The sequence below is a fragment of the Brassica napus genome, chromosome A3, assembly GCF_020379485.1.
Source record: "Brassica napus cultivar Da-Ae chromosome A3, Da-Ae, whole genome shotgun sequence".
In the NCBI taxonomy this organism is placed as follows: Eukaryota; Viridiplantae; Streptophyta; class Magnoliopsida; order Brassicales; family Brassicaceae; genus Brassica; species Brassica napus.
Window position 1 is genome coordinate 20,069,888 of NC_063436.1, and position 27,753 is coordinate 20,097,640.

The 27,753-nt window shown below is 34.9% G+C and overlaps 2 protein-coding genes and 1 long non-coding RNA gene across 5 annotated transcripts; all 3 read right to left on the reverse strand.

Moving 5' to 3' along the window:
* Nucleotides 1–4,902: 4,902 nt before the first annotated feature.
* Nucleotides 4,903–5,280, reverse strand: LOC125607184 (B-box domain protein 31-like). The gene has a single exon (XM_048777020.1). It carries the CDS (start codon nucleotides 5,278–5,280, stop codon nucleotides 4,903–4,905), a length of 378 nt encoding a protein of 125 aa, XP_048632977.1.
* Nucleotides 5,281–6,074: 794 nt separating this feature from the next.
* Nucleotides 6,075–7,903, reverse strand: LOC106414281 (putative ammonium transporter 1 member 5). The gene has a single exon (XM_013854963.3). It carries the CDS (start codon nucleotides 7,732–7,734, stop codon nucleotides 6,232–6,234), a length of 1,503 nt encoding a protein of 500 aa, XP_013710417.2. The 5' UTR covers nucleotides 7,735–7,903; the 3' UTR covers nucleotides 6,075–6,231.
* A 3,140-nt stretch (nucleotides 7,904–11,043) lies between these two features.
* On the reverse strand, nucleotides 11,044–17,304 carry LOC106446702. Of its 3 annotated transcripts, none has more exons than XR_007338300.1 (4): nucleotides 12,621–17,304; nucleotides 12,412–12,525; nucleotides 11,995–12,102; nucleotides 11,044–11,456 (listed from the first exon to the last, which is right to left on the reverse strand). It is a non-coding gene; the product is annotated as an uncharacterized LOC106446702 (long non-coding RNA). The 3 variants fall into 3 exon arrangements; XR_007338298.1 differs by having other exon boundaries at nucleotides 11,995–12,073; nucleotides 12,412–12,520; nucleotides 12,621–14,536; XR_007338299.1 differs by having other exon boundaries at nucleotides 11,995–12,073; nucleotides 12,621–14,533.
* Nucleotides 17,305–27,753: the final 10,449 nt, after the last annotated feature.

Consider the following 27,753-nt stretch of genomic DNA (forward strand, 5'->3'; position numbering starts at 1 on the left):
AGGTGTTTTGCCTTGAATAACCTTCCTCGGAGTCCTATTTAATACATGAACCACTGGAGAAACTTATTAATAATGGTGCCTCTAATTTAATAACAAACCCTTTCTCAATAATAATAACTACTTCGGGTATAACTTGCACATGTAAAATAATTAATTAGATTATTTATTTTACGCTGTAATTAAAAGTTTGTCGTATAGCTTTTTCAAAGTACGAGCATTCAGATATCCGTTTGGATTCAACTAATCTACTCGGATTTTAATTTTTAAAGTTAGAAATTTAAATATGATTGTAATATTTACAAAGTTTGGTTTGAATTTAGATTGGATTTGGTTCTAATCATTGCAAGTTCGGTTCGGATTCGAGTTCGGATACCTACTTTAATTATGTAATTTTTTAACAAAAATTCAAATATACGTAATCCTTAGAATCCAAAAATAAAAATAATATAAAACATAAAAATTTGAATAATTTATGACTAAATACTTAAATTACATAAAAAAGGTTCAATTTAAATATTTAGATGGAGACCATAAATATTTTCAGTATTTTGAACATATTTTGTTATTTTAGATATTTTCATATTAATGAATATCTTATAGATATAAAATTTAAAATAACTAATATATTTAAGTATAAAACTATGTTTTAGATTATTTCGGTATCAAAATATTCAGTTTTGATCGGATTCTGGTCTCGTTATCTGGATATTAAACTTTTTAGATCTATTTGAGTACTTAATCAGTTTTAGTTTGTGTCTAGTATTAGTTTCAAATCAAGTTCGGGTTTTCGGATCCACATATTTTACCAAGACATACTTTCTTCTTCAAATATAAAGAAAAATAAATAAATGTAAAATTAATATATTAAGCTTTTTTTTCCATGAATAATTATTGGACCATACTTTAAGAATACTAATAACATGTACTTTCTTATAAAAGTTATTGGTAAATATGATAAAAACATGATATAATCGAGTGAAAAAGGTTAGAGTTGCATCAAAAATAATGTGATATATTCACTCGGTACATGAATTCTCTTTTTCAATTGATTTCACGAATTTTCTTTTTATTTAAAGCTTTTTTATTTCTGAATTTTTCTAACAATCTAATTATGTTTCTAATTCTTAGTCTCACATGAAAACTTTGTAAAGAAAAAAAAATTTGGCTAAAGTAAAGATCCAACTTTGTGTGTGATGTTTTTCACCCTAATTTCCTTAGTTCATAACCAATCACAATTATTTGTTGCTTTTGTATGTATAAACCCCAATCATGATCAAGTTCGGCAAGATACAAAATTTTTAGTTTTTTAAAACATTTTCATTGCGGTATTTTAGTTAATGTGAATCTTAATGATTTTGTAATTTATTTTTTTCAATAATGATAGTATTCAGTACTTGTCTGGAGAGAACTTCAATTCACTACTACAAAAGTTAAAAATACGAAAACTAAAAATGAGCTGATTAAAAAAATTAATATGTAAATATATTAAATTATTTTCGATAGAGTTAAGAAAAAATTAATGTGCAAACACATTAATTGATAAATGACTGTGAAACTGACACATAAGCATTCTAAAATTGAAATGATTGTAACTTGTAAAGTTTACACGTGTCAATATGTACGTGAACATATTTATTGCAAATAATTTTATTTTAATATATAAAAGATATTCTGGTGCCTCTAATTAAAGGGTACTTTCGTGTGCGGTTAGTGAGAGATTCAGGTCTACTCAATAGCGAAAAACTCTGGAGGTTAAATTCTTCCAATAGTTTTCCCCTTTTTTGAGTAAGGGATAATTCTTCCAATAGTTAACCACATCTTTTGCTTCAAACGATTGTTTTCTACACATAGTTACAGTTTGGTTACAATCAATTACAAACCGTCGCATATCAGAATTTCCTTAGAAAATTTTTTTGAACAAAAAAAAAAAAAAAAAAAGCTACCAAAAAAAATATTGAAAATATTAATTGTTGAAAACTTAAAACAAAAGAAAAAAGCCTAAACTCATGATCTTATTCCAATCTGATAACTAATAGATAAAACACTAAAAACATTAACCGGGTATTAATCGTTCTCCTCGTCGTCTTCAGAATCAGAAAACGTTGCGTTGATCTCAAACACCGCCTGCGGTAATTTAGTAGGGACCTGCAATGGTGGCAAAGGTAGACAGCAATTTTCGACAAATATTTTGCGGCTAAAACAGTGACAAACCGAACACATCATCCTACGCACGTGCCTCCAAGCCCATATGTTGTTGTCGAAATTGTGTTCCCATCGATCGCACTCAAAGCAAAAGAAGTCGCGATGAGCATCACAGTAGAGAAGCACATCTGTTGTTCCACACACACCACACTTCGATGGCTCACTCGTTTTTTTGCAAACTGTCCTACAAATTAGACTTCTTCGGAGTTGTTCTTTCTCTCCCAAGTTATTATTATTAGACATCTTTTTTCCTTACCTCTCTCTCAAATCCCCCTCCGCTTTTATATATATATATATATATATATATATATATATATATATATATATATATATATATATATTTGTTCTTCTTGTAGATAAGCTTTTTAATTTGTATATATGGCTAGGATTTATCCCAAACAGGATCGTGTAACAAAATTAAAGCAGAAAGGCAAAAAGAAAAACAAATACTGCCAACTAGTTTATTGTATTATTTAATTAATGAATATTGAAAAGAACAAGATCAAAACGATATGCATGTATATAAGATTTATATAAACATTGACCTTTATATTATTTTTTAGACTTTCAAACGGAAATTCATCTCTAATTTGTTAATTGTTTCAAGATATTTTGTCACTATTTTGCTAAATTGCATCTAAACTGCAGAAAGTCAAATATATAAAATAATTAATATATAAAATTATAACATTAAATATTTGTAAATAACACATATACTTGATCATTAAAAAAAATATAATTTTACAATTCTTTTAAATTTCAATATCGTACAAGAAGTAAAGTCAGACATAAATTCTCATAATATAAGTAAAATTTTAACCGTAAAATCTATACTATTAAAAGGGAAGGAGTCCCAAAAAATCTACTTATGAAAGGTTATTGGACTTATTCACTAAACTTAACTATTTTTTTTTGTCTCACCTTATATTTCTCTAACTATACACTAATCAATTACCTTATATTTCTCTAACTATAAAATAACCAATGCTCTTATTTAATACTCAACTTACTATAATACACCAAAAATTTATACATCAATATTATTAATTCAGAATCATTTATATATTTTACCCCTATTTTTCTTTGGAATATTACTTTTGTGCCACTAAACCTATTAAAAAAACAGATTATTTTATAATTGATTTAATAATCATACAATCTACGATCATTTTTCTTTAACAAAAGCAGTTACTATAAAAACATTTGAATTTATTGGTAATTAAAATCTGAACAATACCATACTTTTAATTTATATTAAATATTTTATGACCCGAATTAACATAAAAACATGATGCAAGTACGGTTAACATAAAGTTAAAAACATGATACCATTCGACGGTCAAAACATATTAACTTCCAATTACGATTAGAGAAATACTTCACAGTACAACAACAAGCTTAATTATATTTCAAAATTATAGCTTTTTCTTTGAAAACCTTCCTAAGTTATTTTTGTGATGAAAATCTTTTACAACTGGGTTTATTAGGAGAAAGGTTTTGTATAAATATTTTCTCAGGAAATTATAGCATTTTTAGAATGTTTTTATGTTAAAAAAAATATATTATTTATTTTTAACATTTATAGGTAACTCAACTATACTCAACTTAATAATAATTTTATTTCTAAAACTCAAAAATTTAATCTTAATATAGTCATTATAAAACCTATAAACTAGAATGTATAACATAAAAAATGTAGTTTATTCAATTTTATATCTTAGTAAAATTTATATGAGAAATTTAATAAAAATTTGAAAAATATTATCATGTTATTTTAGATTTTTACAATGTCATCTGGTATAGATTCACGAGTTAATATGAGTTTTAGATTTTAAAAGATTTTAAATAATAGATTTTTATTAAATTAAAACTATATTATATATGGTAACTGCGTTTACTGGTTTGACTGTGGATACCACTTATTGGTGTTTTGGTTCATTTTAGTGGAAAATTAGACTGAATGTTCAGGACTTATTAAGATATTCTTTTTAATATTTGAAAAAAATGTTTGAGTAATTTGTTTTTATTGGATAATTCAGCTTATAAATAGTATATTTAAGATATTTGGTTATTTAAAAATTACATATAATTAATATTTGTAGGTATATAATTTGTATTTTAAAAATTCAGGTATCTATTTATCTTGGTTCTAGATATATATGATATGTTCGGTTATTTATAAATTTTGGTTCAAGTTTAGTTTTATTTTTTCAATTTGGTACGGGTTAAAAATTATTAAATTTAAAAAACAAATTCGCGCTTTCTAAATGCGGATCAAAATCTAGTTTTAACTTAAAATATAGATTTAGCAATTTTAACACCGAAAAGATACTTTATGATTTGGGGAAAAGAGATACTGGCTTCTTTTTGAAAATCTTATATAATATTCTTTTGGAAAGTCAGTAAATGATAAACTTGGTGATATGTTATTTATACTTATGGTGAAATAAATTTAATGTAAATCATTCATGGAAATTGTGCCTTAAGCACATTCATCGTCTAGAGTCAATTGATAAATAAAATTAACAACCTCGTATTTGATAATGATCAAATGAAATCAACAAAAGATTCATGTCAAACAATATGCTTTTTTTTTTTGAACAAAGTCAAACAATATGCTTAAATTACCCTCATTGACCCAAAAACAAAACCCTAAAGCTATTTTCATCCACTTGTTATAATAAAGAACAAAACAGAGTATTAATCTTCATCGGAATCAAGAAGATCGCTTGGCTCATCGATTAATTCAACTTCGGCTTGTGGTACTTCAATTGGGATGGTCAACTCTGGTAAAGTGTAGCGGAAATTTTCGATCAATAAAGTGCGATTGAAACACTGGCAAACCGTACAAAGCATGCGGCGCACGTGCCTCCAAGACCAATAGTTAGAGGAGTGTTCCCTTATGTCGCATCCTTGGCAGAAGAACTTGGCGTCCGCAGCACAGTAGACAAGCACATCTGTTATTCCACATATAGAACACCGAGTCCGGTAAGTCGGTTCCTCGCAGAATGTTCTGCAGTCTCCTCTTCTCTTTCTGCTTCTTCTTATTTTCTCTTCTTCCACGTTACTACTGCACATCTTAAGCTCCCCTCACACCCCTCCCTACGTTTAAGGTTTATATATAGATATATTTTTTTTGTCAAAGGGTTAATTATATATATATATATATAGATATAGATATAGATATATATTGTTGTGACTTTTTATGGTTATTCTCTGTAGATAAGTACTCTTTTAATTTGTATATATGGCTAGGATTTGTTCTTATTGTGGGTCCCACCAACTTATCTATACTCATTAGTCTATTTTGGTATTCTATTTTTAATTTTTGAAATATGGTAATACGCGTGAATTTTTATAAGTTATTTTGTAGAAATTCTATAATTTATTATTACATCCAATATGTTTTAGATGATATATATTTAAGTACATTAAAATTAATTTCTAAGAAAGATGCTTCTGTTTGATCGGAGGTTTGTAAATGTTGGTGGCCATGCGTTTCTATTCCACTAATACTTGATGACTGCAAAAAATTATAAAGCTTAAATTATTATAATAGGGGAACTTTAAGAAAAAAAGAGTGAGACTCAGCTACCAGCAATGGGGAGGCACGAGCGAAAAAGTTATGTCAAGTTCCCCTTTTCTCTAAGTGGAGGCAAAAGAAGAAAGAAACGCATAAGAGTTAAAAGAAAAACATGAAAATAAAATTAGTATACATGCAGAGGAGAGAGTATTCAACGTACGTGGGTAGTTTATCTTTTTTTTTGGTAAATAATTTTTTTGACCCAAACTTCTTTCTATTGTAGCAATGGTCGTGTTCATCCAGTATTAGTTTCAAGAAAGAGAAAAGCATTGAACAAGTCAAATAATAATAGAAATCGGAAAACGGAACCGAAAGAAGAAACATATAAACACATACATAGATAATAGATCACTCGAAACAAAATAGATACAAACAAAGCAATTTGTATTTCAAATGCAAACCCCCAAACATCTTAACGGGAATAAAATTACAAAAAAACATGAAAATCAAAGAGCTGGAGGATCAGAACGGCGAGGTAAAGGAGATCCAGGGGTCATTCCCGGAAACTGAATTGACTCATCATCATTATCATGGTATATATAGGCAAAACCACCGTGACGTGCTATATCCATTCCTCTCATCTCATCATTCGCCGAGATCCTTAGCAAATTGAGCTGTTTAAGGATGAAGAAGAGTGTTCCCATTGTGGCACTAACCCATCCCACAATCACAACTATCTGAACCAGCTGTGCTCCCAATAGCTTCCCTCCTCCACCCATAAACAGTCCGTAATGCCTTCCTGGGCTGGCTCCGTATACCTCGTTTACATATTTCTCATTTGCAAAAAGTCCTACAAATATCAACCCCCATGCACCGCACCCTCCGTGTAGCTGTGCGGCCTCAAGCGGATCATCATACTTTAAGAGCTCTGCGAGCTTGTTGCATCCGATAAGGACGATGGAAGCAATGAAGCCGCAGACAATCGCTGCCCATGGCTCTACCACAGAGCAACCTGCGGTTATGGCCGCAAACCCACCAAGTAACCCGTTGCAAACGTCAGATACCATCCAGTGACCTGATAAGAAGCGTTTGCCGAAGAGCGTTGTTAGAGCCGCAGTACATCCGGAGAGCGTGGTTGTAACCGCTGTCCGGCCAATTCCGCTCCACTGGCCGTAGTTGGAACCAGACTCGTACGGAATAAGGATCTTGGTGAAGGAACCGGGGTTGAAACCATACCAACCGAACCAGAGTAAGAAGGTTCCTAAGACGACAAGCGAGGCAGAGTGGCCGCGCAGAGCAATAGCGCGGCCCCCTTCCTCGAACCGGCCGATTCTAGGACCTTCAATAAGGGCACCCCATAATCCAGCAATACCACCAACCATATGAACAACACCGGAGCCAGCAAAGTCAATGGCTCCGGTACCAAACAAGCGGTTTTCTGAAAGGAAGGGACTAGCCCATCCGTCCGGGGACCAGAACCAGTGCGCCACGACCGGGTAAACAAAACCAGTTAAAAAAGAAGAGTATATCAAGTACGCCACAAACTGAGTCCTCTCAGCTATTGATCCGCTTGTAATCCCAGCGGCTGCGATTGCAAACGCCCATTGGTATAGGAAGAAGGAGTAGTCCGAGGTAGAAGTGGGGTAGTTTTTAAGACCAAAGTTGTGTATTCCAATGAATCCACCGGAGGACTCGCCAAAAGCGAAGGCGTAACCAAAGAGATAGTAAGAGATTCCTCCGGCTGCAGCGTCAAGGACATTGGTGAGCATGATGTTCATTGTATTCTTGGCTCTAACGGAGCCAGCACATAGCATGGCAAAGCCGAGCTGCATGGCGAAGACGAGGTAAGCCGAGAAAAGGAGGTAGGTGTTGTCTATAGCGTAGGCTGCATCGGTGAACTTGTTGTTGACGGTGCCTAGTTGGCCGCAGATGTAGTTAGCCGCGGCCGTGGCGTTGGGGCCGAGCAGAGCGGAGAGTTCGGCTGCGGAGCATGTTATAGCTCCAGACATGTTGAGAGACCTTAGAAGGAAAGCAAGATTCGAATAAGAAAAATTGTTGTCTCTTGTGTCTATTAAAAGAATGAAGAGGATGCTTAGGGTTGACTTTTGATTCCGGCTTAACCAATTAAATTCGTAGTTAATTAATTACTATAAAAGTTGTGACGTAATGTTTAACAACATTATTGAATTAGAGACGGAATCTGCCAAATCTTTTAACTACTTGCAATATGCGGTTACGGTTTTTAGTGATTGGCATGTACTTTGTGAATACAAAAATGCAAGGGAATATATAAATGGAAAAATGATTGTACACCAAGTATAAACCATCGTATAATCATATATCTAAATAATATTATAGCACTTATAATTACACGAACTGTATAATTAATATGATCACATATTAACTAACATATTTTACGTTTTAACACCATAATCATATATTTTTTGCTGGAATGGTGAAACCAACGTAGGGACTTGGCAGTTCAATATTGTAAAACAGACCATTACAAATAGAAAACAAATTTAACCGATATATGTTAACTAATTCAGATTTTTTATTGGTTCTTTCCAATTTTTTTTTAATTTAATCAAGTCTATTTTTCAATACTAAGTTACTAGGTTTTGAAACCAAATTTTCTATCTATGTATAATAGCAATCTCAATTAATGTCAAAGGTTGTGTTGTTTCATCCTAAAAATTGCATTTGTTGAAAATAAATTATCAAATTAGATTTGTGTCTTTTCAACATCATCTCTAAAATCTATTGTTCTAAAATTTGTGTTTTTTAATTAGTTTTAAAACATAGTTAAAATATTCCAAAAATTTCTTACTAAAATTGAGTAGTATTTGTTAAATAATATATGTGTATGTTAATTTTAGGGGATACTAGATCTTTTTTCCGCGCTACGCGCGGATAATATATTTAAATTTGTTATATTTATCATTTTTATTTGTATGTAAATTTTTATATATTAAATTATATATAACTAATTTTTAAATTTGATTTTTTTATACTTTTAGTTTGAAATAAGTATTTCTACTATATGTAACACAATTAACTAATAAAATATGAAGAATCAAGTGCGAGATTTTAGAGTTATGTAAAAAAATATAATTATGGCTAGAACATATATTATCTTAGTTTAAAAGATCGGAATCTCATCTCGAATAAATTCACGAAAAGAAAAAGTACTCCATTAACCTACTTACAATATAAAACCCCCTTTTAAAAAAAGCGTACTTACTAATATTTTTTTACGTGTAATAGTTGAAAACTGATAATTGAATATCGATCTAGAATATTATTTTAATATATCTAATGGTAAAATATTAATTGTAATAATTTTTTTTTGAATTTTGTAATATTACATGAATTAGAAGTCTTTAAAATCTAAAATCTATTTTATTAACATAATATATTTTTTATTCATTTATTATTTTGACGTTACAAAATATTGCTTTAGTTTTATTTGTATATTATTTTTTAATAATTTAGTTTCTTTTTAAATAATTTTTAAATTATCAAGAATATAATATATTTAAAATTATTTATTTACATATATCCAAATATGATGTCTCATTTTTATGTGTGTTTGCGTTGAGCATATTTAATTTGTAGTTTGTATATTTAATAACACCTTGTTGTGTGTCGTTCTATGGTTTTAATAAATGTGTTGTCATTTCATTTTCATTACTACTAACATGATTTTTTAGTGATCAGTGATAATGTATATTTAGCGTTATGTATTATATTTTATCATATATTTTCTAACTCTTCATGCTGGCATTTGTTTTAGAATCAATTTAATTAGATAATAGGTTTAAAGATGTAAATAAAACTGTGTATGTTGTAAATTTAAACTTTTTAGTGTAATTGAGCACTATCAGTTATGGAAATTATATTATGAATTTATTTTACTAAATATTTCTTTCTGTGTATATTTTTTGTTTTATTTGTATTTTTACAATTTTATTGCCTTATTTTTTAATTACAGAGAATTGCTATTTCTAATTTTTGTTTCATATACCTTAAAAGTCTTCGGTTGATTTTTGTTTGTTTTCTTTCTCCAATTACAATGTACAGTTCGACCGTTTCTTTTTTTTTGGATCAAACTACTAATATCATCAGATAGAAAAGCTTAAACTCCAAGAATAGAGTGAGTATTTGTGCTAGAGAAAACTGATTTAACCACTAATATAGTGAGATATTATAATATTAAAGGCATGTAAACTCTTCTCTATTGTCTTACGCTGGACATAATTAAGTTGTTGTCAATTGATTTTATATTTGTGATAACTGAAAATACATATTTATGTCTTTCTTACATCATCCTTAATTGGTTTACGGTTCGACCATTTCTAATATACTGAGAGTAACATAATATTAGATGTTGATTATCTCTTTCCAATTAGGAATGCACAAAATAAGAGAAATTCAAGGTGAGACCACTTTACAATTTTGTCCTCATATCTATATAGAGTTAGTTTATAGATTACTCTATCTGTTTCAAAATGTAATCAGTTTTAATTAAAATCTGTAATATTTAAAATTTTTACTTTATAAAACTGTCATTTAATATATAAATTTAATCAATTACACAGTATTTACATAATTTAATTAGCAACACAATATCCAATAAATATAAAGTTACAAAAACAATTTATATAGTGAAACAAAAAATACTTTTAAACCATTATATTATAAAACAAAAGGAATATTTAAATTATATTGAAACATTAGAATAGTAAGAATCAGAAAAAAACTGAAATCTCAACGTCGATTATTTACGTCGGCCATGCCTTAGATCATCTCCAATGTATTACTCTATTTTTTTTAATCTACAATAGAGGAATTTCATAATAGAGATGGATTTGTCTCCGATGTATTTTTCTATTTTATCTCCAAAAAAATAATATTCTTGATATATTCTTTTCTAAGTTTGCAAATAATATTTTTTTATTTGTGAAAGTTGAAAACCAGTCCAATTTATTTTAGTATTTTATAAAATTATGATATCATTTAAACTAAATATTTCTTTACAAACTATTATGTAAATAAAAAATATAATTATATTTTATATAAATAATATATTTCACTAAAAAATATTTTTGCTTATAATTGTTTAAGTAAAAAGTTAAAAAATCATTTTGTAAAAACAAATAGAGGATGTGACATGACAAAGTGAGAGACAAATAGTCCAATCTGTAGTACTTTAGAAGGATATGATGGGTTGATGGGGTTTTTATGTTTAAACGAACTATTCTCCCGTGTAATAACAACAACTTAAGGAAAGATTATACAAACACAGCAGCATAACATACAACAAAATGATCATTCTCACTGACCAAGCATACCCAATATTAAAAATTGTATCTATGTTTGCAAAAATCTATTGATTATAAAAGAAGCCTAAACACATGCCCCAACAACAATAACCAAAACCCTAATTTTTTTAATTGGTATTGCTTTTGCACCAAGGCAATGAAACTGATGTACAAACAACACAACATCCACTTATAACTATTTTTCTCTGTTGATTAAAAAATAGCTCTATTCCCCTTTTTCTTTTATGAGGCTGCCGTTTTAATTGCGGTTTTAGACATCAGTTAAACACACTATTTGGGAGAGCTTGTCTGATCTTGAAAAATGTCCACTCCGTTCTAAGAGCATGCCCTGCTGCTCCAAGCCATGCGTTTGTCTGTTTGTCGCCTATGCTGTATTTGCACCGTACCTACAAAATCATATCAGAAACACGGAACACAACAATTGATTTTGTTCTTCTTAAATAGACTTATATGCGATCGATAATTTCAGTAGTGAAAGTTGAAAATGCTTTCATAATGTTCCTTCCCTTTACTTCAAAGCATCACAAACCATATGACACGCAAATGATAAAACAGAGTGCAGTTTCAAGATGGATAACACTCACGCTAACAGTTGTCACACTCATGTGTAAGAAAAGTGAACAAACAATCATTGATCACACACATAACTAAACCAACTTCTACTGATTAACTTATATATAGTGCTTCATATGTAACACACCTGTCAATATTCAAGTTAACCATGACGTTTCACTTTCTTTATGTGTGTTTTAGTATGCATGTGGCAGTATAATATTATATTATATGGATCAATTGAACTTTTGAAATAAATAATTTCTGAAATATGAAAACAGAAATGTTGACAAATGTGTTAGCGGACAGATGATGGTCTTCATCATAATAGCTAATGGAAAACAATAAGAAAATAGGGAGTAGAATTTTTACCAATATTATGCTTGGTACACTTGAATACGATATACGCGTCGAAGTTTAACATTCTTCAATAACACATCGGCCGCTTCCACTGCAATGAAAATGATACAGAGAGCAGATCTGGGATAAAATACCAACAAAACCGATTTAATCTGCAGATCTGAATCAAAATTATGAACTCAAGCGGTTTTAATTTGTCCATACGCGCTGTCTGAATCAGAGTTATGAATTCAAGCGGTTATAATCAGAAACCCAAAATTTTTAGAACAATCAATAAACGGTTTTAATTAGTCTTATTCAAAATATATTAAACAAAGATATAAATAGGAAAACTGGAAAATAATGATTCAACACACAGAAACGTTAAAAATGTAATGAAAAAAAACTGTAGTTTTGATGTATGAACTCAAGCGGAGGAGCATAATAAACCTGTGAATCCAGAAGCAGAATATCCACTCCTATGAATTTGCCACCGCATCGGACGTTTCTGGCCTCCGAGAAACAGAGCACCCTCACATGAACGGTGGAGGACCATCATCTGGTCTTCAAGTCAGACAAAAAGATTGTTGTGTTAGGAAGTAAGTATATTGGTGTGTGTAAACCGAATAGTGGATGGTTCTCATAGAAAGAAAGCTTACATTTTTAAAAATAGATTCCACCGCTTTGGATGACTAAAGCTCTCTTATTCATGGTGAATCGTGGAAGAAAGATTTAAGAAGAAATTAAAGAGGATGGATCTGTAACTGGTAGCTCCTAGGACTGTTGGGAAGAAGACGAAAGAACGTAAACAAAACTCACGCTGTGACTCAATCAATAACAACGACGGAGATGAAAATTGGTTAACCCTAATATCAAAACTGGCCAATTCTGAAAATATAAGGTCATATTAGAAACGAAGCCCATCAGACTTGGAATTTAATAAAACATGGATCATGGATCAATCATTCAGAGTCGGTGTTGATTATTACAAAGTAACGGAGAGCTGAGGAGAGTGGAAACGATCGCCATAGAGAAGAAGAATCGGAGCCGCGTGTAGAGACGAAGGAGAAAGGTAGGCTTTGGGCCATAACCAAAACTGAAGAGCCCATATAATTCAACCCAATTGCTAGTGTGGAGTGATGACATGACATAATAGAGACATATGATTGGTTGATTTTTTATGCTGAGGTGGATAGGCTCAATGGAGCTCATATATCCTTTTTAATATAGTATAGATATTGTTTTAAAATAATTATCAAAATAAAAATATGTATCTTTATTTTTTCTGATAAATCTGTTATATTGATATAAAGAAATATTTTTCATCATAAAAATTGTATTGGTTTTAAAAATTTATTTAAATGTCTAAAATGTAACTTTTAATTCTAATATTGTGTTGTGTCATTTCATCTTAAGCGTTGCATCAGTTTTAAATAAGTTTTGAAATGTATAAGTATGTATCTTTTCATCTTATAACAATATATCTTTTCATCCTAAAATTTCATAGTTTAAAAACTGATATTAAAAATGTCTAAATGTAACATTCATTTTCACATTATGTATTTTCATCTTAATAATTGCACTGGTTTAAAAGAAGTTGTCAAAATGTATAAGTTATACCTTTTCATTTTAAGAATTTATCTTTTAATCCTCAAAATTGAATTAGTTTAAAAAAGTTTATCAAAATGTCTAAATATATGTGTTTTCATCCTATCCTACCCATTGCATGGGTTTACAAGAAAATGTATGAGGATGTGTCTCTTCATCCTAAAGATTGAATTTGTTAAAAGAAGTTATCAAAATGTCTAAAGATGTATTCAACTAAATGTCAAAGGTTGTAACTTTTCATCCTAACAATGTGTCTTTTCATCTTAAAATTGCATTGATTTAAAAATTGTTGTCAAATATATGGCTATGTATATTTTCATCTAAACATTGTGTCTTTTCACTATAGGAATTATATTGGTTTAAAAGAAGTATTTAAAATGTATAAGGATGTGTCTTTTCATCTTAAAATTTTCATTTGTTAAAAGAAGTTATCAAAATGTCTAGATGTATCCACATAAATATCAAAGGTGTAACTTTTCATCTTAACAATGTGTTTTTCATCTTAAAAATTACATTGATTTTAACTATGTTCTTAACATTTTAACATTGTGCCTTTTCAAAAAAAAAAAACATTTTAACATTGTGTCTTTTCATTTTAAGGATTACATTGGTTTAAAAATGCTTGTCAAAATGTCTAAAGAAGTGTTTTTCCTCCTAGCAATTTGTTTTTGATCCTGAGGATTGCATGAGATTAAAAGTTACCTAAATGTCTAAATATATATTTTCGTCCCAAAATTTCCATTGGTTAAATCATTGTAACTTTTGATGTTAACCATTATAACCCTTAGCTAAACATTACAGTGTTTGGTTATCAACAATTGCAATCATTATTCATATATATAAGAAATTGTGGACATTGACAAATCACTAGACTAAAAATTGAAGAAATTCATTGTTAAATGATTTTCAAATATATATATTTTTAAAAACACATATAATGATGCATGCCTGTTTTACTTCGAGTTGGAATTCAGTGGGAGAAATTTCAACAAACTGAAATGGTAGAAATTTTCTAGAAAACGAAAATGGCGATTTCAACTCTATAATCAAGGCAGAATGCAGGGAGGAGAAGAAAATAGAATAGAATAAATTATAGACGGCGGACCGGACCCATAACTCTATTTGTTATTTTTGATTTTAGCCTAAATTTAGAAATTTTCATTGAGAAACCTACAGAGTTCTAGAGCATTTATATCTCAATACCACATTATCCTAATTACAATTTAAAGATCCAATAAAAGCGATTAATAATTTCAAAAAAAAAAGTAAAACCATAATTTATTGTTGATTTTATTAAATTATTGTGTTTGAGTTATATAAAACTCACCTGGAAATTCAAAAATAATATTATAAATGAGAAATTTCATACAACATAAGTCAACATATATTTATTACAATATCCAATTAATGTTGCATTTTTTTTTATAAAATGAGTTGCACGGGTTATTTACCTATGATATTAGAAAACATGGTTATAGTGTTTAGATACATAACTCATATTAGTTAACGTATATTATCATATTAAACATATAAATGTAGTTAATTATATATTAGTATTGTGTAAATATATGTTTAAGTGTGTATAATTGATGTAGATAGCAATAATTTTTTATGTGAACTGGGAAAAACTATTGTATGTAATGAATTTATAGTTATAACATTGATCGTAATTTGTTTGTGATCAAATGATATATCGTAATATTTAAATCACAAATATGATTTTGCTATTGTACTCCTCAAGGTTTCTTCGACAAACAAACTAACAAAAAATGATTAAATTATCTGGTTATACGTCATTGAATGATTAAGTTAATTAACTTCCACCAGAGAAAATCAATGACTTTTGGTGAACAAAAAAATCGATGACTTTTCTTTGTCAAATTTTTTTTGAAATGTTTCTTGAAGAGATGATCTGTCCAAGTGTAACATACGTTATCGACCAAGGAATCTCGATCTAGATTGAAGAGGGAAGAATATTCTCAAACAAAGTGGGACCCGCTAGTCATTTTAGATTCACACTGTCACGGAAAAGGAAACTCATTGTCCCTTTGTTTGATTATAGAACCCAAAAAAAAAAAAGAATTCTTAGCAACAAAAATTGTGGAATTACAAAAGCGCATTAATATTGGAACTAATTATTATTTTTATAATATGATTGTGAATTTTGTCTCCACTGTTTGTGTTACTCTATTGTCAATCGAAATCAAACTAAATTCAAAAGTATTGATATTAAGTTTCTTTTTAGTTACACAAAATTTAGTATTAAATTTCATGAGTTTTAACTCCAAAGATCGGATGCCTTACGTAGAAGTGAGACAAATCCTCTCATACCCCTATATCTCATAACACAATCTCAAAAGGACCTTTTTCTTCTTTTAATTTTATATGTCAAACGAAAAATCATTAAATTAAAATGGAAACGTTAATATTTTTTATTTGATTTATAGAATTTGATAAAAATATTTCAAAAATCCAAAAACGTTGTTTTCCATATTTTCGAAAAAATCATCAAAATATAATTAAAAACGATTTTAAAATATTTTTTTCTGAATTTGAAAAATATAGAATTTAAATATTTACCCATGGGTTCACTAATCCATAGGGGGGTTAGGATTTAGTTTTGATAACCGGGAAGGATTTTATTTGGGAGTTTGGATTATAATCAAAAAAAAAATTATGAAATAGGGGTATAGAAGACTCTAGAAGCCCATAGGAGATTTGACATTTCATATTTGGGGCACGCGAGAAGTTGACTCAGAAGTCTTTAAGTCTTAGTTTTTTTTTCTTGAATACGACATTTTTACTTGTACATGTAAGTTCAACCAAACCATTCCGATCTAGTTACATAAACACCTAACTGTTTTATAAATCGAATGCCGATTGACAATTGGCTAACTCAAGATTACGTTTCTCTATATACGAAAATTTTAATATGATGACCTTGCAAGAAATTAATATGATGACCTTGCAAGAAATTAAGAAAGTTTATTTTAATTTGTTAAATTTCTAAACATTCATCTCAAATCTGATTAACAATTAAAGAACTAATTGAAATATTATATTCTAGGTTCAATCAAAACTTCAAAGTGGCTTGCAAAACAGAGATTATCTATTAGTCCAATGTAAATGATAACATGGGTTATCAGGAACCACGATTGATTTGTTTGCTTTTTACGACAAAGTTAAAATTTATATTTATCTTGGGAAATCAAAGTCAGGACACATTAATGTTATTTTGAGTTAACTAAATAAGTATAAAGTCAATAGACAGAATTTTCAAAAGAACAAATTATTAAATAAGCAGATATATGCACCATATAGTGAACAAAAAAAATTAAAAGTGATATTTAACGATGTACCGAGGTTGAGACGCATCCGCTAACGCATGAATCACGTTTGATTTTTTTAAAATTGCACTTAAGCCCTAAATCAACAAATCACTGGCATTCAATGTGACTCCATTGGCGAGCCTGATAACGCTCAACTATGCCTATACGTAAACCTGATCATCATAGCACACACTTGTAATCTATATTCACTGATATAAATACAACGGAAAATCAATGAGCTCATCAAATTAGAAACTACCTGATAAAGGACTACGAAAAAAAAGAGTATATATATTGTAATGGGGCTTGATTAAAAAAACTTTTATTATATAATGTCGACGAATGAAAAATTAATCACATATTTTAGTACAAATGGTAGCTTTTCAAATCGTATGACATCATGGATTATCACATAGCACATTGATTTGTAAGCAATTGTAGTAACTAGTGATTAATTATTATTCATATATTTTAATTTAGGTCAACTGACAATTTTAAAAACTTAAACTGTTTGCTAATTAGAAAAGCCATATCACTGGTTTATGAAATTAGACTTTATCAAACAAGTCTCCCGTGTAAGTCGGGTCAGTCCACGGCTCGGCGTCATGGCCAGTGGCGGATCCAGAAACTATTTTTACCGGGGTCATAATATATTAATATTATAGCAAAGATATAAAAGTAATTTTTATTCTACAGAAAATGTATTGTTTTCGTTAATATATAAATACAATACGTATTTCAAATGTTGTGTGGGCTGTAAGTCTACTCAAACATTGCTCTATGGGCCGTAATTTTTATAGAAATAGGGAAAAAAATATTCATAACGGGGTCAACTGAAGAATTGAACCTGAGTTCACTGGTGTCAAAACAGCAACTAACACCACTAAAACTGACGATTTTCTCTTGTTTATTAAACAAAACAAATTTTATGTATATTTTAGTGGGGTCAGCTGACCCCCCTGTGCCCTTAATGGATCCGCCCCTGGTCATGGCACATTAGGTTAAGTGTCTACAGCTGCCTCCCTCTATATATGCATATCAAATTTGAAAATTTCGTTAGTTAAATTGGTTTTATATTTTCATGCTAAGAGCATCCACAACCATAAATCCTTAAAAACAAATCCTTAACAACAATTTTTAGAATATTTTATTTTTTTTCTTTTTTTTTCATCCAAATTTAAAAAAAAATAAAAAAATAAAAAGATTGGCCAATCGCGGGCTCCCACGCGGCGGTGGAGCCCGCGCACAGTGAAGAGGCTGTCAGAAAAGAAATCCTTAAATTGGGACTTCAAGAGACAATTGTAGCACAAATTCTTAAATATTTGGGCCCTACATATTATTATAATAATTTATTGTTAAGGATTTATTGTTAAGGAGCTGTGGTTGTGGGTGCTCTAACTGGATGTTAACAAATACAGGCATCGTAAGAAACTTACAGAAAATCGATTTTTTCACATTAATATTTTTTTTGCCAAAACCGATTGACTTTTCATCTATAGAACTATATATTGAAAAACTATTGCTTCCAGCTAATTTATATATTTTAATGGAATATTTAAGTATTAACTGGAAGACTAACTCAAATATTCGTGGCAAACTTATAATTTTGGTTCTTAATTTCGACGTATAGACGTTTTTGTGGTTGGAAAAAGACGCATTTTGTTTGAATATATAGACATTTGGTGTATATATGTATCCATAATATAATAAATCTTCAGTTACAAAAAAAAAAAAAATCTTACGGCAATAGTATCTGAAGGGTTTCGTCCGTATTTAATTGTTTTCTATTTAGAACCACCCACTTCATTATAATCGAAATTATTGTACACTATCATTGACAGGTACATTAATTAATACAATTTATATATGGTCCAAATAAAATTTGACTAAGATGGGGAAACAATTTTGGTTGTGTGAGGGAATAGCTGACGGAATCGCATTAAATATTGTGATATCATTATTCTACAGTGTTTCCAAACTGAATCTAAACAAGGAGAAATTATATTGTTTTCTTTTTAGATACTATATAGTATAGTTTAGGGAACTTTTGAATCTTTTATTACAATGATTTAAAGGAGTGTTGTTAAAATTTTAGGCGCCAGAACTAAGAAAATTTTACAGTTACACATACTTTTTCCTTCTTCCATATCACATAGACATACTCTCTACTTGTAGAGTATTTTATTGGGCTAAAATGACTTAACTACCCTACAAACTGAAAACCCAACTCTAGTTTAGTACCTCTAGTTTAGTTAACACTTTTACACCTCTAGTTTAGTTAACTTGTATTAACGGCATTTTTTCTAATTTTTTACCTCACATAATTTTATCCTCTCTATCCTAACCCTAGATGTCGTTCATTCATCTCCCAAATCAGTTTCACGGCGTAATCCCCTGAATCTCCGATTACTCATCCCACTTTCATATTCTCAAGCTCTCCATTCCAGGTTCCTCCTAACCCTAATTGTTTGTGTTCTCCGCGGCTCAGCTACAGAACCACGCTGTCTTTGTCGCCGCCTCGACATTGACCCATTCTCCGACGAACAATGACTGGTACGTATCTCCTACTCTGATCTCTCGCATTTTTTTTGAACTAACTTTAATTCTAACTAGTTTCCTTTAACTGGAGGTGGAGAAACTGGTGTGTGTTCCCGGCCAGAGCGCCGGCTTCCGGAACGGCTCTTCGCAACAAACCGTTTCCCAATGAAACGTTTAAACGTATATTCCAAACCCGACATACTTTGTTTCCTCAGTCATGTCCTTCGCGGCTCAGACGAGTTTGAGATCATAAGGAACTCTTGCTTTGGTCGCCTCTTCGAAATCCCTGCTCGCCAGTCCCCTGTCTCGCACAAGCTTCTCCACAGCCTTTTGTGCAGACAGATTTTGCCCCTTCAGGAGTATACGCTCTGGCCAGTTGTTGGTGGATCTCCCTTCCGGTTCTCCCTTGCTGAATTCCACACTGTCACAGGTCTCCCTTGTGGTCCTTTCCCCGCAGACTATGAAACACCTTCATTCAACATCAGAAACCCTGCTAAGGACCCTCTATGGCGCAAACTACTTGGGACTGACTCGCACATTACTATAGCTGACATTGGGCACATGCTTGAGACTGACCAAACCATTCCCAAAGACAAGAGGCTTCGACTCGCACTCATCATGATTGTCGACGGTGTGCTTATCGCTCACAAACAAGTTGCCAAGCCTACTCTACACTATGTGCGTATGGTCGACAACCTTGAAGACTTTTTTAACTTCCCCTGGGGCCGTGAGTCTTTTCTCAAAACCATTACCTGCATGAAACCACCCACAAATGCTGAAAACCCCGTGGCAGCGCTAGCTCAGATTCTTCAACAGACAACCTACAGACTCACGGGATTCCCTCTAGCGCTCCAGCTTGTGGCATTTAAAGCAATTCCACTGCTTGCGGCCAAAATACCAGCACCACACTACACCCTCAAATTGCTAGACCTAGAAGAAGGTCACCTACCACCACATGGCTCTATACACCTTGAAGATTTCCTCACAGTCGAAGTGAACCCACAGGTTAGTTGTGCAATCTATGCTTTTAAAAACTAGTAATTGTTCTGCACTGCAGACACTAACCGTTTGCCCAATGCAGCTGTCTGTAACATCACTGATACCACTGTCTCCAAATGCACCATCGTGGGGAGGCGAAACTTACGACGAGCGAGTCTGTTATATGGAGAACCTGATCGCATGTGGCAATAAATTCAAGCCCACCGACTGGCCTGGCGGCGATACATCCAACCCTGAGTTCTTTTTCAGCCCTGCGGTCCAAACGGTTCACAGGAAGCAAACAGTCCCCAGGAAACATGCTCTCAAAGTAAACAAAGCTCCAACAAAAGGACCATCATCATCACGCAAACAAAGGAGGATCTCAAACTACTTCAAATCTGATGCTGCCGCGGGGGCACCTACGAACGAGTGGTTAGCAGCCAAAATCAGAGAACACGACAGTTTGTTAGCTCAGCTGCAGTCAGATAATCGGCGTCTCAAATTGAAACTGAAGAAACGCCACAGGAAGCCGGGCTGTAAATTGACTTCGATGACACCAACGCTGCGTAAAGGAAAATCAAAGTTTACTAAGGTACACTACAACCACCGTGCACTTTTATGTACCCCCAGTGGCCACTAAACATACTACGCTTTCGTATAGGACCAGGACATGAGCCCGCAAGAAACCAACAATGGACAGCGGCCAGCTTCTAGCCCTACACAACCAGACAAGAACACTGCAGATGATGAAAATCAACAGGTAGAACATATATTCCGAATGGCCAGTCACATACATTGCCTACCGTTAACTCCTACAACTTAATCTCAACATGCTGTGTTAGGTAACCACAAGCTCCCAACCATCTGGGCACGACCAGCTCTCCGCCGGATACGTGGAAAACTCTACTCAATCACAAGATCCTCAATCACCGGCCCTCACCAACTCAAGAGAAGCAACCATTGCTCAAATGCTACAGGTAATACTAAGTCACGCAAGTATGCACGTTCTAGCGCTTCCTAACACACGAGACCGTTTACCCGTTTCAGGAAATCATAAGCTCCCGCCAGCCAAAGCAAGGCGCTTCCTCGGAACAAGCAACCAAGGTAATATAGTTTGGAAAAACATACCCAAAGTTCTGTCGATTCCTACAACCACCTCATAATACCAAAAGCCTTACATTTTTTTTTGAAGGTACTACCACCTCCCTGTCGACCACAAGAACCCATCCACTCCTTCTCTCGATCGCCACCTCCAACACCCATTTCTCCAGTTGAGAGCCAGTACAACGCCCAGCGTTTTTCAGCAGGAATTAATGAGACAACAACCGATGATGCAGACTTCATCATCAGCAGCGTCATCGGCTCTATTGAACCAGCAGAAACAACCTCAAGTCCTCAACGTCCCCACCAAGCCTCTAAACCAAACCAGAATCCTCTTCACCAAATAACTGCAAACAGCTCCACAGACAAACAGTCTACTCATACCAAAACCAAACTCCAAATAACCCACAAAACACCTACAAAGCCCTCACAGACCCACGAGCTACAAGTTTCGTCCGCACCTCCACGACTATATCCCTCCACCCAAAGCGCCCTACTCATCTCCTCTAAACCTACCAGAATCAACGAAGTTCGCAAACCGGCCCCAATGAAAACCCCCTCCCAGCTAGGCTTTACTGCACACGCATCGACTGTGAATGCGTTCGCCTCACAAGCCACTTCCAACCATACTACCACAAGCAGCCAATCAGTTCAAGTAAGGATCAAAACAATGACAATTCTTACGTCTACAAAATGTCTTATCCTACTAACCAGTTTGGTCCTTGCAGGCAAACTCTGGAACGTTGCTTGAAGCTACGTCTGATCTTATATGCGTCAGCGACTCCTCACCCTCTAAACCAAAACCAGATCACTCCCCCTCTGTGCAAGAGCAAGAGCTGGCACGCCTGCTGAAGAACTCACCCACAGTCCCCGCCACAATGCTTTTCCCTCCCATTCAACCACAACTATGGGAGTTCTTTCTAGAAACTCTTCATAACCACAAAGATATGAAAGTAACCTGCCTACGACTGAAATATGTTATCGCTTTTTGCTTTACAACATTGACCACTAAACACGTGACCGAAAAAAATGCAGCCTCCACATCAACCCATACACAACAGCCTTCACAAACTCATCACTGATAGAGCTAGCAACTCCAGGGCAATGGACAGACAGCACGGTACGTTATCTTGGACTGCAACTTCAGCTTGTTTTGCACTCTATATCTAACAGAGTAAAAAAAAATGTCTCGACAACAATGTTTGCAGCAAATGGAAGTCCTAATGTACATGACTGGTGTGTCGCACAAAAACGTTTTAGCCAAGGAAAACAGCCTCTTCGTTACCCCATGGCTCACTTCTTACATACAGAAGAAATGGAGACAATTCAATGCCGCTGTTGACAAGGATATGTTTCGCTGGGATTCACAGTTGTCCAAACTTGTTCTACTACCAGGCCAGAAATGGGTTAGCAACATCCACACCATCTACGCACCAATGATATGGGATGACAGACACTGGGTCGGCCTAGCTATCAATCTCCCATTGAGCCATGTTGAGGTCCTAGACCCATTCTTAACTCTCTACAGCGAAAGAAAGGTGAAAGTTGCCCTACAACCAGTTCTTGAGATGCTCCCATTCGTCATCAGCAAACTGACCACCAACTCACCTTCACAGTTCGATGGTTCTCGCCCATTTACATATCAACGCCGACAGGAGATATACATCAACCACAGCGGGGGGGATTGCGGGCCTTTGAGTGTCAAGTTCATGGAAATGCATGCTAATGGGGATCCAGACCCGCATATGGCGGAGCTGACGGACGATATGGTCGTCACCGTGCGCAAACAATACGCTATCGACATCTACCGCAACATTGTCATCCCCACTTACTTTAACCATTAGCCTCCGCCCACTACTACTTAACCACGCCATCGTCTTTTTAGCTTCTGTAGACTCTACAATCTTTTGTTATCTAACTGTATCGAAACTCGTTTATGTTTGGGGTATCGCCACCGTGGCTTCTTCTTTACGACAAACTCTTGCTTAAAATTTTTTAAACGGATGCGTACGCCGTCTAAAATCAAACAAAAACATACAGTAAGACCAGAACTAACGTCTCTGACCACGCCTAAAAAAAAACATAGAACAAAAATGATCGGGAATAACAAAACAAACAACGATAGCCAAATCAAACGTCTTTAACCACGCTTTCCCAGAGAAACAAAACACAGCTGATTGGGATTAACAAACGAAACAGTGGCCAAACTGCCACGAAAAGATCAACATATAGAAATAAAGTGACACGTGGTCGAGTTCGTCGCAAAAACCATTCTACTAAATTAAAACCTACATCCTAGTCCAACAAGATGTTCGAAATTACAAAAACGCCTTAGGTACGTTGCACGCTACCCACAAAACATATAACCGCAAATCAACGACCACACAAACACACACACCTCCCAACAAGCTACCCGCATAAAGCTTTGTACACCAAAGCTAAACCACCGGCAACAAAAACAGCAACCCCAAGATGACGATACGCTCCAAAAACGGCCTTCCGTTTGTTGCTACATTCCTCTGCTTTCCTCAGTTTTGCGTCATTCTCTAATTGACAAACACGGTCCTCTAGGCTTCCAAATTGAGACTTCAGGCAACGACCCAATGCAATGCAGTCACCTCCCATCCTCTCCAACTCAGCAAAAGCCTTCCCAATTTCCACTTTCTGTTCCTCGAATTCCTCGGCCATAGCTACCTCTACCCACTTGAATAGGTGTGACTCAGTCTGCCGCTGTAGTTGTTCGTTCGTCGTAGAAAATTAAAAAAAAACATTACTTACTCTACCCATCGTAAAAAATCAATCAAATCCATCTCCAAAAAAAAAAAAAACCTGCAGCGCGCCCTGGCAACGGTAGAACCTCCGATACGGATTCTCATTGGTCTTCGACACCAGCAAATCCACCTTCCTCCCGCACCAGCAACGCTGAGGGACTCCGATTGACTTCTGTCGTTCTTCCCGATTCACCGAACTCCCAGTCGTGCAGCTCATCGCTCCCCTGCTACCAAAACCAAATTTGCCCACGCTCAGATCTACAAAACTAAAAAAAATATTATAATATTTGGTCAAAAAGAAGCATAACCCAAAACGACAAGAAAAAATCCCGTTTGGTTAAGTTTTCAAACATTTCATTTTCGCATTCCCACCATTTTTAAAGATGGCCCGCCAACCACATAGCTCACATACATATGGTCACATCGCCGACCATACAATCTGACCATTACTACGTTAACCACACCATTGCCGCAAACGCTGGTGGACCATAACCACAAACCACGGGTTACTGGACCAGTTAACTCCTGTTCAGTTAGCAATCTCTAGGCTGATACTAACAAATTCATTAATTGACGTTCTATAACCATCCGTTTTAGCGTTCACCAAACACACATATTCATCGTATCCACATGGTCGCAACGCGAGATGCTATCGCTGACCACGTAAACAACGACCACGTAAATAAACACATTTTTGTATGGAGTGTAACAAAGCAACAGATACGCTAAATACAAACCCACAAAACAGTTTTCATAAATCCAGATGCATGCCAAAAGTGAAGCAAATGTGAAGTGCGACACCACACAAAACAAAAGGCCATCCTTGTCCATAACCAATCCAACCACCCCGCAAAAAGACGTTTCCTTTCCGAAATACCCGAACAAAAACACTACGAGGGTCACCAAAACAACGATGACACCACGGAAACGAAACAAACATGTCAGGAACGTCACCGCAAACAAAACTTCTTCCACACCGGTGTTGCAAGCCCCAAAAAAAAAAAAAAGCTACCTAAGCTCGGTAAATTGATGGCTCATATAGGATTCTGACAACGTGTCCTGTTATGTCCCTCCATCTTGCAGCGACCACACCTTATCGTCACAACTTTGGTCTTCTTCCCCACCTGGTGTTTCAACAAATTGCACTACTAAGAAACATTCTCACCAAAAAAGAGTCGCACGGGACAATAAATATATTCGCACTTACTGGAAACTCGCCGGTTGATGGGATGCGCGTCTTCCTACGCCTACCAGCCTGACGTTTGGTTATTGGCGGGTACAGTATTCGTTCGCTGATATCTTCTGGAATCTCTACATCCTGTGGCTTCTCCTCCGGGCAGATGAGACCTGCATACGTCTCTCTCCAAGCAACGGTTTTGTACCAGTGACCAACCAATGACTCGTAAGGAAGCCCTAGACGATCTGCAGCAAGCATGGCGTGACCACATGGGATTTTGATCCGGTCAAAATACTTGCAGGTGCACCGCTTCTCCTCTAACATGACATGGTGCTTTGCGCCAAACTTTCCAACAACTTCGCAGCTCCAGTTTGAAATGGGGTTAACCTGAGTTCCTCGCATTGTGGCCATACTCTTAGTCATGACTTTGTCAACCTCAACTGTCACGGTCCCGTGGTGTCGCTCTGCCTTTCTCCTACGTGCGTTGAACCATCTAGTCATCATCCTCTGGATGAAGATAACAAGCTCCGTAATTGGCGATCCCCTCCCTTCTCCAAGGGCATTGTTGAGCTGCTCTGCTATATTACTGGTCATTATATTATACCTTTCACCCCCAAAATAGAATCTTGACCACTGCCCAGCGCCAATGTTAGTGAGGTATATGATGCAGGCACTGTTAGATCCCCTGATCTTGTTGAAGTATTCCTTGTAATCAGATAACCTGTAAGCAGTCGCAGCTTTCGTGACGAGCTTCGCCAAACCTTTGCTAGAGAAGCGGGAATTGACGTTTCTAGCTAGGTGAACAATACAGCACCCATGATGCGCCAGAGGGTAGATGCGTTTAACTGCGGTGGCAATGCAAGCGGCCCTGTCTGAGATTATGGCCAGGTTCTTGGAGTCAGCTAAGATCCTTTCTACCTTTTGAAGAAACCAAGTCCAAGCTTCCTCGTTCTCGGCGTCGACTATAGCGAATGCAAGTGGAAAGACCTGAAAGTTAGCGTCTTGCCCACTAGCAGTCAGCAAGACACCTTTGTATTTTCCGCTAAGATGAGTACCGTCAATAACCAGCACATGGCGAAGCTTCTTGAAACCTTCGATTGAAGCCCCAAATGCCAGAAACAAGTACAGGAAGCGCTCGTCACCGTCGTCGTCTACCTCGGTTTCCAAGTCAGCAATTGTTCCTGGGTTGGCGAGCTTGAGCATGTAGAGGTACTCTGGTAGCTTTAGGAAGGACTCCTCGTCAGTCCCGGTAACCTCAGACGTTGCTATATCAATAGCACGATAACACTTCATGTACGATGTGGATAGCCGTAGATCCTCCAACACTAGCCTCTGCAGATCTTTTGCCTTCGGGTTCCTGTTGTGCTCACCAAATCTGGATTTGTAGACAGCAGCTATAACCTTTGAGGTTGCTTTCCCTCTGTATCCATTTCTGGTCTCAATGGGGCAACGGTGGTCGAGCTGTGCCTTCTTGATCTCGTAGTAACCACAACCACGCATCTCGTGAGCCGTTACCCTCCAGTCACAGTGATCGTCAGGGCACTCCACTACAAAGTAATTCAACTTCGTAACAGTCTGCGTAAATTGGAACTGGTTTTTGATAGCATAGATTGCTAACGAGATCTGACAATCTTCTTTGCTCCCATACATCTTTCCAACATAGACACGACCATCGTCTTTATCTGAATCAATGTCTGGTATTTCTTCAACCTCGTATGTGGTGTCGTCGAAGAGTGGCGGGATGTCGAACTCCTCTTCGTCGACCTCTTCTAGTCTACGCGTCTCCCTCTGAGCCGGTGTGACCACATTACTATGACCAGGGTTTGCCGACCATGGAAACTTCACGTCTTCGGGCTCTGATGTTGTTTTGGCATTGGAGGGACTGGAGCCGCCTGCGACGACTGTATGGTCAAAAGCGTTGTTGGTGGTGCAGCTATAAGTTCTACGGGTAGTGTCCTCAGCATTGAAGACCTTATCCACAACATCAGAACCACCGTTGTCCTCTCTTATGAACGGGGCCCAGAACTCTTTGTCGTATCCTCTAGGACGAACATCTCTGTCATCTACCTCATCAGCCAAACTGGAGTCGCTATCGATGGTTTCGCACGGCTCACCCTCGTTGCTCCTCAGGCTTTCGCCCCTGATTTTCTCTTCAACCTTCTCGACCTCGCGTAAGAGCTCGTCTTCCTCAACAACAACATTGTCGATTTTAGAGGCCGCCGATGAGACATAACCACCTTTACCGGAGCTCCAAACATCGTCGAACATCTTTCTCTTCATTGCCTGAGCT

What these genes read in the sequence shown, in the direction of transcription:
- LOC125607184 (XM_048777020.1), bottom strand. Translation starts at nt 5,280, where the DNA reads ATGTGCAGTAGTAACGTGGAAGAAGAGAAAATAAGAAGAAGCAGAAAG.
- LOC106414281 (XM_013854963.3), bottom strand. Translation starts at nt 7,734, where the DNA reads ATGTCTGGAGCTATAACATGCTCCGCAGCCGAACTCTCCGCTCTGCTC.